Source organism: Limanda limanda, chromosome 18, assembly GCF_963576545.1.
Source record: "Limanda limanda chromosome 18, fLimLim1.1, whole genome shotgun sequence".
NCBI classification, from domain to species: domain Eukaryota; kingdom Metazoa; phylum Chordata; class Actinopteri; order Pleuronectiformes; family Pleuronectidae; genus Limanda; species Limanda limanda.
In genome coordinates, this window is record NC_083653.1 from 15,610,492 (window position 1) to 15,623,923 (window position 13,432).

General features: G+C 41.3%; 1 protein-coding gene across 1 annotated transcript in view; it reads right to left on the minus strand.

The window, feature by feature from the left end:
• atad2b (ATPase family AAA domain containing 2B) overlaps positions 1–13,432 on the minus strand; it is a 73,770-nt gene continuing 60,338 nt past the window's right edge. Inside the window, exons 27-28 of the mRNA XM_061091782.1 lie at positions 8,276–8,404; positions 1–1,057 (exon numbers count right to left, since the gene is read on the minus strand). Of these exons, the coding sequence (XP_060947765.1) occupies positions 1,016–1,057; positions 8,276–8,404 (171 nt within the window). The 3' untranslated portion in view covers positions 1–1,015. The remainder of the gene's footprint in view (positions 1,058–8,275; positions 8,405–13,432) is intronic.

Sequence of the window (13,432 nt, forward strand, 5' to 3'; positions counted from 1 at the left end):
ATCTAGCGAACAAACTATTTAGGACACGACAATCTGCTGAGACGGTGAAGGACAGAGGCCGTCTGTGAGCAAACGTGTGGAGTGAGGTGGATTTTACAGCTCTTGAGAAAGAAAAAAAGAAACACAGGGAAGGAGGGGAGGAGAGGGGGGGGGGCTAACAGCTTTCCACACCTGATGACTGCTGAAGAGGAGGTAATCGCTCCTCGTCCCGCTGTGCTGACCTCAGCGAGTTTGTGTTCGCACTTAAAAAGTTCTCTGTAAACTCCAGTTCAGGTTGAGTGTCCTCGACGGTGGCTCAGATATTCAACTTATCAAGTAACTAAAATGGCAGATATAAAAAAAAAAGACAAGTCGGGTGATATCGTGGTGAAAACTGGCCGGTGATGAGGGGCCACTGCACTTATGGGCGAGATGGGCTCTGCCCCCCCCCACCCAGTTTTGCGGCACTTTGCATTCACACCTCTGCTGGTGAGGATCTAAAAGTGTGTGTGTCTGTGTGTACACATTTCTGGTGTGAATTTGTAGAAATGCATACATACCCAATCGTCACTGTGTGTGTGTGTGCAAGAGTGTATGCACGGCTTGCTCCGGAGAGAAAGCGGCCAGGTTGTGATATGACATCACCCGATCTGTTGGTTTTGCTAGTCATCCAAGTTAAGAAGTAATCCCAAGAGCAGCATGGATAAAAGTTGGGATAGCACCCGAGTAGCACCAGAGTTGCCCGTCCCCGTTAGTGTGTGTGCATGTGATGTGTGGCTGACACACCTCCAGGAGTTTGGTTGTGTAGAATAAGTCTGGATCTGGCCAGGTTCCTGAGACGATAGCACCATTGAATGTCTCCATCTTCAACCTCGTCCTCCCTCCTTGCCAAAAGAAGGGTGCTGGATTTTTTTCTGTGTTAGTTTTTTCGTGTCGAGGGCTGGACTCCTTCACGTTCCCTCATTCAAGTTTGTGTTTGTGTGTTTGTGGTCCCAGGCTTGTTCAGGATCTACCTGAGGGGTACAGTTTCTCCAGGTCACAGGAATGTATCAAAATGCTGGATTCCCTCCTCCATTTCCTGTAACACAGACAGAGAGAAGCACACAAACACACACTGCTTAGTCTCAACCACCACAGCAAAGTCGGATGTGTGCATAAAGCATCTGTGCACGGTTTTCAATTTTACTTGGAAATTTCCCTCAGCAAACAACAGCTTTCACCATGATAAATGATGTAAAATGAAGCAAAGCTGTGCTGGAATGAGACAGGCCATTTTTCTCAGCGTGAAAACAGCAGAGTTTGACACTGACTAAATCTGAACAGAGCCAGAGGAAGGGAGATGGATGTTAGGCTGCAATAGACCATGATTAATGTCTTGAAGATGTTACAGTGTGTGTGTTCTCTCATCTGAACGGCTGAGTCAGTGCGTCAGACGGCGCTACCAAGATACCAATCAACATTTATAACAGTTAAAGATAAGGGTGGGTACCGAACTCTGTACTTTTAAGGGTATCAACCAGATTACGTGGGTAACACTGGGTACCGATTCAAGATAAATCAGTCGGTACCACATTCCAGTACCTGTGAGCGCATTGGAGTACGTTTTACCTGAGTGAGTGAAAGAGAGAGTTTATGCATCCGTGTGACGCATCCCTGGAATGTGATCTAGCCAAGCTCATGTCTGATCAGTGCGAGTCAGAACAATGGAGAGTCAACGGTGCAGACACCCAGGGAGCCATGCACGGCGCTAGGACACAGACCCAGGGACCGGAGAGTGCACACAGCCCGGTAACAGCTCCACCAAGGCAGACACCCAGGGAGCCTTGCACGGCTCCACTGTGTCCGCTTACAGTGTTCATTTGAGTCTCTTCAAATGTGTTTGGATGGTAAAAAAAGTTACTTTTTACAGCTTTGACTGGCTGTGTCAGTAATCTACTGCTCCTCTCTGTGTCTCCATCATCCGCACTGTGCCAAACGAGTTGAGCCAAAGCGAGCACGCCCCGCCATCTCCTCCGGCTCCCCAAACATTAACTGAGTTTACAAATTCTGTTGTGAGAGAAGAAAGCAGCGGAGTCGGTGCGTGTGTATGTGTCGCCGTAACCTCCTTCAAGTGTCTGGACTATCATACAGAAGCTATTCAATGCTTTAAAAGTAAGCAATCACTTATAGTGATGGATTTGGTTAGCAGTACCGAATTCCAGATACTGGGACCATTACAGGTTAAATTGTGAACGGCACCCAACCCTACATAAAGAATATCAACTTCACAGGAGGCAACAATTTTACACTTTGAAAAGAGGGGGAAGATTTTCCAGTGGAGAGACAGACTGTTACTTTAAGACAAACCTTTGCACCACAGACACCAACATTGAAGAATTTGTGAGAATGAAAAAGCTATTTGCATATTTATTACCCAGTAGCAGATATTGCAAATGCCTTTTCAGCTAAGTAATATAAAAATACTGATAAAAGCAATATCTTTTATAGCTGTAATTTCTACAGTGTAAATCTATTTAAAAGTGTTTGTAATAACTCCCAAATCGTTTCTTTAACCAAGACAGAAAAGGGCAGCAAAGGTTTTTGCTGAAACTGAGATGATAGTCTAATTAAAATTCATTGTTGAACGCAAAAGAAAAAAAGTAACGGCTTCCAGCTTCTCAAACGTCAACATTTGCCAGTTTTCCTTATCTGCTACAATAATAAACGAATATATATTATATTTTTGGCGCAACAGCTGGATAAAACAATAGACTTTATATATAAAGATGGATGACGCATCTCCACTTCCTCTCACATTCTGGAAATAAAGCCAAATTACACAGCATGCAGTAGTCTCTGCAGGGGGGGGGGGCGCAACGGTAGCGAGGTCCAACTGATAATTGCGCTCAACCAATTGTGAGCCAGTTTCAAGCCGTCTGTTCTGATGTTTCACCATTGATGTTTTTTATTGCATTGAATTATTACTGGAGAGATGAACGCTCCAACAAACATCAAAGTGAAACGAAATACCTCAAATGACAAAAGCCGTGTTTTGATGTGTGCTTGGACTTTTTAATCTGTTCCATGTACAAACCACTAACACGAGACAGGATTTGGGCGCTGTACCGTAGCCAGCCACCAGGTGATGATCAAGACACTTTGGCTTTACTTTGGGAAGCTGTCATGTCGACAATTCTTACATACAGTCACAGAAACTGTGATGGGAAGTGTGTGTAATTGATAATCAGCTTTATGAATGTTCCTTGTAGCCTTGAAGATCATATCAGAAGTGTGTTTCTGGAGTTTTCGTTTCATATTCCAGTCAGTCAGTTTCTAATCAGAAATTTGGCCTGAAACCTCCATGTTCTTTCGCACTTTCGATAACTTGTGAATTCGATGTCATTCTACAGCCAACTCCTGATTATGCCATTTGTAATCCTCTCATGTTCAAATAGTTTTTAGCCGGTGCCAAAGTCTGAGAGTTAAAGGAGATCGAGTATGCTGCGCCAACTGTTCATTAATAATCAGGATAGTGAAAACAACACCAGACATATCCTGCAGTTTATTCTGAATAGATTTGAAAAGGTCACAGGGCTGACATTATGCTGCACGTGTTTCTGATGTGATCATTTAACTGCATTTATAAGATCCATTAGGCACTTAGCACTGGGAGGGACCCAGTAGTCGGGTCGCTCCCAGCTTGTTTGACAATTTGCCGTTTCCTGGAAAAAAAAAAAAAAAAATGCTCAAACACTAATTTTAAAAAAATCCCTAAAAGGTTCAGCTCATGCTTTTAACATATTTTTGCTTAACTGACTCTTTCACTGTAAACTCACACATCAACACAGAAATAAGCTCTTTGCCAGCTTGACGCTTTGCACCTCTCTGTGATCATGACTCCATCTGCTTGAAGCGCCATCACCTTCTCATCCTGAAAACACAGCAGACAATCCAACAAGCCTCTGCAGCACCAACTCTCTGTCTCACTAACATACTCCGTCGGAGAGAGAAACACAGATCTCCATAAGCCCTGGATGCCGGCCATATAGACGCCTAGTCACTGAAGTCCCGTCGGCTACTGAATTACTGGAGTTCATGAAAGAGTGACTGGAGCCTTAATTTACCTTGACTGCAGAAGCTAGCTTCATTTGAGGCAGGCTTTTGTTAAAAAAAGGAACCTTTACAATTCAAAAGTATGATTTGCCGTATTTAATTCAAAGACCTGTTTGACCTCTACCTGTCATCAGTGCATTCCCCAGACACACGTGGAACAGGTAAAGGGGAGAGGCTGTGGTGGACACACTAAACCAGCTGAAGTGAAGATAACTCGTATTGAAAACAACTTCACTGGTAACGGTCAGTGCAATAACAAGTTAAAAAGGCAAATAAACACTTTGTCGAACCCCCTGTTCATCAGACATACAGTGAAAACTGTTCAGTGTGCAGTGTCCAGGCTAAATTCTTTACCAAACCATAGCAAGGTGGTTAAACTGACAGTGAATTTTTATGAAGAAGCTAAAACAAAAGCTGTCTTTCTGTACACTGAGTGATCATCTTAGTTTGACCTGAAACTGGGAGATTCTTGTAAACTGAGCTGCTGTCTGAGACTAACAGGCCCCCCCACCTCTCTACCAGAGTTACCTGCCGACAGTGAATCACATCAGCAGCACAGGGAGGATGACAGAGGACAGACACCAACTCATGTCTGTTTTCTTTATTCTCTCTAAACTTCACTCTGGGATATATATTGTATTACCTATGACCTTTGGCTACCAAAATCAATTAGTTATACTTTCCAGAGATATCACGTTCACAGGGCAAACAATGTGCTTGTGAGGTCACCGTGGCTGTGACCATCAGAATCTAATCAGTTCATCCTCGAGTGACTATTTGTACCAAATTTAATGAAATTTCCTTCAGACATCTTTAGATATAGTGTTCACGAGAATGGGAGGAACAACCCGAAAATGTAATGCCTTCTGCCACTGGCTGGGGCCTTCTTGTAGCCAGAGAAACATTCCCAAGTATTAGGACTATCGAGACCAGTCCCACAAATGACCTACTGCCTATGACCACCCCTTGTTGGCTACTCCATGTCCTAATGGAGAGCCATGAGACAAGTTTGCCCTGTAGTGCTGTCATTTATTCTCTATTATATGTGGAAGACAGCCTACATGTTAAGAAGCTCTTGCATAGCTAATGAGTAAAAATGTGGCAAAATTGCAGATGGAGATTTATTTCCCTATGGAGCAATACAATGCATCAAAGAGAAATCCAGAATTTTGTGCACCACACTGTTAAGATGTCATCAACTTGTGATGTTCAACCGATTTGCAACAAAGGTGTTATAAATTGCTTTGGCGTACCCACTTTCTTTGAACCCATCTTATCTCTTTCCACACCAGTTACTGATTTCCTTCGTTTCCCAGATCAAATTCTCTGCAACGCAGGGGAGAGCAGGCTTCTCGTGTAGATTAGGAAAGTAAGAACAACAACAGTGCAAGTTGGGGGAGTTTTTTCACTCACGAGAGAACAATCTTGTGTATTGTGCCTGAACAAAGGTGTTGTTGCACAAGCTATTGACAACTGAATCTGTATGATGAAAGCCGATGCTGTATTGCTTTCTGTTGTGCGGGGGCGACTGTCCATGAAAAAAACCCAACTCTGACTGTTTTATGATGCTTTTCTCGTGACAGTAACACAATAGGTGTCTTGGCAAGTCTCAAAAGAAATACCTACCCGTCATCAAAGCCAGACGTTTAACATTAATGATTTAAAGAGTACACATGCTCCAAATGTTGTCACGTCATGAAGTCAGGACAACTCATTTCACTGTCTACCTGCAGGAATCAACATGATGCTAAATATCTGGGAATCCAGTGTATTTTTGCAATCTTTATCTGCTATTTGCAGCAGCAAACACACAAATTGGGCAGAGAAATAAACAACTCTTTGGATGTTCAGCTCAATCGGCCAGTGAAACAAAGTTCTGGCATCACACAGAATCAGGTTAAAGGTCAAAGGCTCCTACAAAGTCTGTAATTGCGATCTGAGACACAGGCAAAATGAATTACTAAGCCAAGGGTGATATAAACGCCAATTTGTAGATGGGAGCATGGCTTGGCTTGTTATTGTGTACAAAGCAGAGATGGTCCCTCTGGCGTTAACTGGAAGCAGGGTGCAGTCCACTCCATCTGCTGAAAGGTCAGCTCCTCCAGAAGACGGAGACAAGCCGTACCCAGAGGAGGACGGGGGTAGAGTAAAGGAGACAAATGTATGGACACGCTCCATTTCACTCTGCTCTACAGCGAATCACGCGCTGCAACAGAGTGCAACAGAGTGCAACATTAAGTGGAAATGGCTTCAGCCTCCTGCATACGTCTATGTATGTGCATGTATTTTTTTCCACATTCTCCGGGGAGCAACAAGGAGATGACCTGCTGGGGAGCAGAGATGTGTGTTGGAAATAGAGGTAAACAAAGCACGTGCCAAACGAGCTGACATTTCTGCTCTGGGAACACCAATTTAGGCTGGCAGTATGAGACAAACCCAGACGTGCACTCTCTCCCCTCCACCACCAGCCGGCCTGTAGACAGGCGGCACCACCTGGCTGACTGCTGACTGCTCTCTCTCTCTTTCTCTCTCTCTCTCTGACATCCTGACAGCCAGGCTCTGGCTACCGGCACCAGGACACTGCCATTCCTGGCCCGCTGTCTGCACTGACATCCTACAGCAGCAGCAGATGACCAGATGGGTTTCTGGGAAAATAGACAGCAGCTATTTCTGTATGGATCATTGTCAAGAGAGATTAGAAATGAATAAAGAAGAGAAATTACCTTGTATGGAGGGTATTTTGTTGATCCTTACTCACCATATGCACAGAATTTACTGTATTTTCCAAAAAGGCAGTCACCATGCTCAGAGTGCTATAACAAACAGTCTTTACGGATTTTTTTTTATACAATCTTTGATCTTGAAAAACAGCTACTATGCGACAGCAATTAAAAACCTCTCACTATTTTTCTATGATAATTCAACTTTTAGGATTTATTTCGATGTTTACATTCAGAATGTTTGAAATAGAATACCAGTGAAATGGTAGTTTTCCCTTTTCCATAAAAAAAAGCTAAATTACAGATTAAAATGAAACCTAACTGGAGCATTGTGTGGAATCAAAGATTCTTTTAAGAACCGTTTTGGATTCCAGCTCCTGACTTTCTTAATCTCTGTAGATTTCACACAAACAACGACTGAATGCAACCTTTTACAAGTGCTCACTTACAAGTCCCTGCTGTCCTCATTAGATCCTGTTGTAGAGCAACAAGAACACAAACAAAGAGACCTTAATTTCAACTAAACCCTGAACTATTCCTGATATATATACCCTCTCTGCTCGACTCCACCTGCACCTAGCTGTGTTTTTTGTCTCGATGCTCGTCACTTCCAGATGCTAGTCCCCCCTTCATTCTCAGGGAGTAGATGTCTAAACCAAAGCTCCCAAATTAGGTATATATTCTATTTCAAACACTTTCCCGATTTTATTTGCTCCAATCATTTTTTTCCACCATAGAATGTTAATAATGCTACTTCAATGACTGTTAGAAGGTTTTTCAAACATGCCTCAGCATGATTCAGCATGTTACTTTAACTGAATTACTCTCGAGGACAAATCTGCAGCACAAAATTTAAAAAACAAGGCTGCATTCGCCAGATCATTGGTTTCCTAACCTTGCAGAACTACCTAATTATCATTTAATTTGTATTGCACACAAAAGATGCCCAGGGCCTCATATTCATTTGCAACTAAATTTGCCTAATTCACATGTTCATTGAAAGCCCCCCCCCCTTATCATAATTTTCAGGAAGGTTTAAAAACCAGACGATCAATTAATTAATGGATAATATAATAAGAAAATTAAAACACAATGACAATCACCATTAATTACAGATATAATAATAGTAATTTGTATCTCATAATAATAATAAATCTGTCAAGTTAGAGACTACGTCATCCCCATGGATATGTCACTGTCCACTGACATTTAAGATGTAGTAGTAATAATAATAATAGTATAAAAATGGCATACTGTATACACTATAGTATGAAAGTAGGATATGGAACCCTAGAGGAAGCAACTAGTAAAATGAGGTTCAAGTATTAAATCAACTTAGCACTGATATATATAAATCTGTGCATGCTTTCTTGGTATGGAGACATTGTGATCAACTTTAACTGAATGTATTTTCTACTCAGATATAGGTCAGATAGTTTAAGACAGTTTATAAAGGCTGACACAGAGTTCTCTCCGTCACTGACCTCCAGTAGCTGGGTCTTGTCGTACTCTCTGCGGTACTTGTAGATACACTGGCTGAGAACGGAGTACAGTCTCTCCAGCTGCTCTACGCTGTAGCCAGTGCTCTTCTTCACCACCATATCCAGTAGCACCTGCAGGGAATAACACAAAAAGAAACAATACATCAGTAACGCACTAGTATTAACACATTCAGACTGGGGACTGGGTAAGTAAAGTAATGTGGTGACACCATAGATCTTCACAGCGGCTGTAAATACTACTCTGATCACATGGTCACGTTCCGTCTTCTCCTAGGCTCCACATCTCTCCATGTTTTAAGTGTGTTGTGTGTGTGTTCACTTTTCTGCATTCAACAGTAGCGTACACATTTCTCACTCGTCCACACATTCCATTCACTACCGCTGCAGTTTCTCCACACTTCAATGCCTTTGGTGAGCAGTTGTGTTGTTTATTTTCCAATAAAACCTTCAATCGGCATTTTATCCAGACTTGTCTCCCCACTTTATGTGACAATAGTAACACGCACTACGGTTGTGAGGACAGACGGAATTGATGAGCAATGATGGCCAAAGCAATAAAAGATATAATATCTAATTTCATGAACATATCTGCCTTGTTTTCCCATTCATCAAAATATTATCATTATTCCAAGCAGTAGTACGTTTAAATAAATTTTACATTCAACCTTGCAATAGTTTTGAGTCTGTATCTCTTATAAATAAAAACAACAGTGATACGCACACAAAGAGATTTCTGACTGCACTGTTTGTTTTTAGGTGCCCCACTGATGCTAAAACAGAGCAGTGGAGATCATAGAAAGACAGAAAAGGGAGATTTCTTAGTCCCACCTAGCTTTCCACTTTTCATGGCTGTAAATAAAACCTTCGGCCAAGTGAATTTCAAGTAGATTGAGAAAGAGACACTGCTGCAAGCCATAAACTGCTGTTTCTATTCATTGCGCTGACCCTGGGAGAGAGAGCTTTTCTCAACAAGGGCAGCCAAACCAATAATCATATAATAACTTATACCTAGTATGGAGTGTGAAACAGACAGTAACTGCAGTACAACAGAGATAAACTCAAATATTTAAGAGGCAATGGATTATTTACACAATGTTTTCATGGTGTGTATTATTAACATGATATCAATACTCCATATAAAGAAACACAGCTATAATCAATACTAGAAATATCACAACAAAGCTATGACTAATATGCTTCATCGTGTGTATGGAGTCGTAACCAAACAACAGACAGTGCTGAATAACCAGTCACACAAGCTAAGCGCTGAGGCTGGTGCATGGAGATGAAGAATTTGGAGGTCAGCTGTATTCAAAAGCAATTAAGATTAGAGTGACAGCTAATTAAAGCTAATCATAATTAGAACCAAGTTTACATTTCACTGCTACTTTAATTAAAACATTCTGGACAGTCAAAAGCCCTTTTAATTGACCTGTTCCCCACATTTTGTGTGTGTGTGTGTGTGTGTCTCTATTTAAACACGGGGCTCATCAGAATGCATGGACAGAGAGCGCATGGGCACAATAATTAAAGTTACCATCACAGACTAGAAGCAAACAGAGAAACCTCAGTAGAAATGAAATGGTGTGTATGCGTGTGCACGTGTGAGAGGGACGAGTGACCACTTTTAAACACATAACACCAAGGCAATGTCAAGATTAATAAGACCTGTGTGTTTGTCAAAGCCTCTCATCAGCCAACGTCTGAGAGATAATTATAGTGAGGCAAAGAAAAATTACAGAGGCAAAGAGGTTAGCATTGTATTAATCGCTATGCGCCATCTGACTGTGATTTTCTGTTTAAATGACAGAACAGTTGTCTTCATTAAGACTACATGCTGAGCCCTCACATCAACAAAAAAAAACTTCAGTAAAAACTTAATCCCAAAACAGACTTTACTCATGACCAGATCCTTGACTTTTAAGAGCAGTACTTCACTTTGAAAGGACGCTTTTACTTTGCAGCACACAAACGCCTCTGATGGAGTCAAGGAAGGGAATTTAAAACACGGGCTGCCCTTGGGATCCACGGTTACTGTTAGCAATTCAGCTGCCTGCCCAAAGCGCTCTACATAAATATCATGGACAGGCTAATTCATCTCTTGCAATGTGACACTGTAAACATTATGAATATAGAGTGGCACCAGGTCGAACTTTCTGCTGCGGGGAATAGCTAATCAAGTCAAAGATGACCCGGTTTCCAAAAGATAAAGATGAAACTTGTCTTTAAAGGGATAGTTCACCTAAAAAACTTCACTTATTATCTACTCCTCACTATGCCGATGGAAGGGAGGGTGAAGTGTTAAAAACATTGAACACTTTCGGAGTTTCAGGGGTAAGCAGTGTTGTAGCCAAATCCAATACAATTGAAGTAAATGGAGATCGTTTTTCAAACTTGGTGTAGATTTTTGAATTGAATATGAATGCCGGGGCTTGCGGACACTTTGATGACACCACAGGAGCAGTATGGAGGCATGTTATGTTTCCTTTGTTTTATTGTATGAAAATTTGATCACCAGTTAGCTCAATTGTATTGTATTTCGCTGCAACACTGTTTTCATGGAATTCTGCACCTTTTCCCCCAAACAAACTTTTTCTCATTGCCGACGAAAAGTTCAATCGGTTGAATTTCATCAGTCCACAGGACTTTATAAAAATAAGGAGGAAGGCGGAGTCTAGTGGATGTCTGAAAGCAGCTAAAGTGTTTCATCCTTACCATGGGTCACATAAAGAGAAAGCAAAAACTCTGGATATTGCTGCATGATTGCTTTTATCTACCCACAACAATGTCGACAGAACAAGTACTTGGGCGACAAGGGAAACTCTTTTTTACACGTCCGCATTCTTGAGTTCTTCCTTTGTTAAGGTTATAGGTTTCTCAGCATCCTGTTGACTAAAGACAACTTCAAGCTTTTATAGAAAAGAATAATAATAAATGATCAGATGGTCGGAATATGGTGTCTGTTAATTATGTCACATAATGTAGTAATTAATTAATGAAAACATTTTTTTGCAACCAATAACATTAGAGATAGCTCAATTAGATGATGAAATGCCATTATTACAACATTCAAGTCGTAGAACTGCCTGATTGGAGTATATACAGCCTACACAGGGCATACATCACCCTTCTGATGCAAACACCTCCATTGAATATCAAGAAGAAAGCTTTTCAAATCTCTCTTGTATTGTGTCACTGAAATCAGGTTTCATTTTCTGTGCTTCACCAGCCTGACCTCCAGTGGGTTCTTCTTAGCATTCTGAACTCAAGAGACTGGAAACATGACTTTGAGCTGATAATGCCTTTCAAATACTCACACTTTCATAACTTAATCTGGCAGTCGAGCAGGATTCACCGGTAATATACCTATGACATAAAAAGCTCAACCTGGCCAGTCTAATAACGTTGGGTCCCTTGATGAATAAAGAGTGCATACAGAAGAAGACAAAGACTATCTCTAATATTCAGAATTCATGCAAAGTGATAATGATCATCAAGGCTGCCTTCAGAAAGCAGAGTCAGCTGCTCTGTTGTGGGCATATTTTATTGGTTTGCTTTATATACAGTGACTCGGGTCTAATATCAAGGGACTTTTTAGGTTTCATAGTTTCGAGCCAGCTCTGAGAACTCATAAAAAGAGGACCAAATGGAGCACATCACGGTGAGATGCCAATTTTAACAATACATGTATAAAAGCTTTAATAAGCATCATTACAGCCCATCTCGCATGTGTGTAATAATGTGGAATTCTCTGCGATGCACTGCTCTTGTCTTCCTTTCATCCAACTGCTAGTGCATTGCTTTCTATTTTTCATGGTTTCTATCTCTTGCTTTCAGTGCATTTCACCACTTTATAGTGCACCTTCTTTTCTTTATAGTGCATTTTCTCACCTCAAGCCCATTTCAATGTTTTATAGAGCCGCTACTCACCTCTTCCTCAACCCCATTTTTTCAGAAAACGCTGCTCTGACTTTGTGTCCATTGCGTGTCTTCTCTTTAGCTTCCTCTTTGTGTGTTTCCTTCCCTATTCCCCCTTTATTTATCCCCTCAATTTAATCTCCTCTTACTGTTAGCCAGCAGATTGTGGCCATGTAGTTTCCGGCCTTTGTCAGCTTGATCAGGATGTGTGCAACAGTGTGGGCTAAACGGAGCGAGTGTGTCTTACACAAGCTCGGTGATTGAGTGAGCCCACTGCACACAAAAGGGCAGTAATCCCAAGCATTAAAGAGTGCTACTGACTTGGACCATTTAACCTCACCCACTCTAAACTCCCTGCTCCATCTTCCCCCTCTCCATCGTCACTCACAACTCTATCTATCCCCATGTTTGTTAAGACCACAGATGGAGTATCTGATGGAGTTGGTCAGTGGTTAAATTCTGCCTGCGGGTGGATTTGATCATAAAGGGAGTTTTTCATGGTGTTAACTGACAGGATTTAATGCAACACTAAAACTGGATTTATCTTTGCGTCTAAAGAATTCTGATGGGACAATTTCAATATTTAAATTGCATTTAACAAAATCCTAATGCTGTGCTAGTCCAATAAAAAAAACATAATAGAAAGGTAATTAATACTGAAAAATATAATAAAACAGAAGTGATTCATTCAACTGGATACAGGCTGGAGACTGGGCACAATAACAAGAGACATTCATCACGCAGTGTTGCAGCGCTGCTATTTAACCCCCGACCCCTGAATCGGATGACATGCTGATTCTAGTCACATAACCAACCCGATGCACGGCCATGCTGATATAACTCCAGACCAGGCAAAGATCATAGAGAGCCTACTCTTATTATGAAAGCTATATATACACAGCTATATCAATCTACATGGTTAATGTGTGTTACAAAGAACATATTATATTAAGAAATGAATAAATGTCACCTAACGCAGTCTGCAAGCTGTGCTTGTTGTGGACACCTGAGAATCTCGATCACTATTAAGCAATTTTCAGACATGAACTTTTTTACATATGAGGACCGAGCAGGATATTGACCTGGGTAGACACGTTCACAACAATAATAAAATATCAAGATCATACAGGTGAGGGATGGCATCAGGGTAGATCATACAGGATGCAGGACACGACATAACAATTCTGTTGCGGAAATCACATGTTTTTGATAAGAGCACAT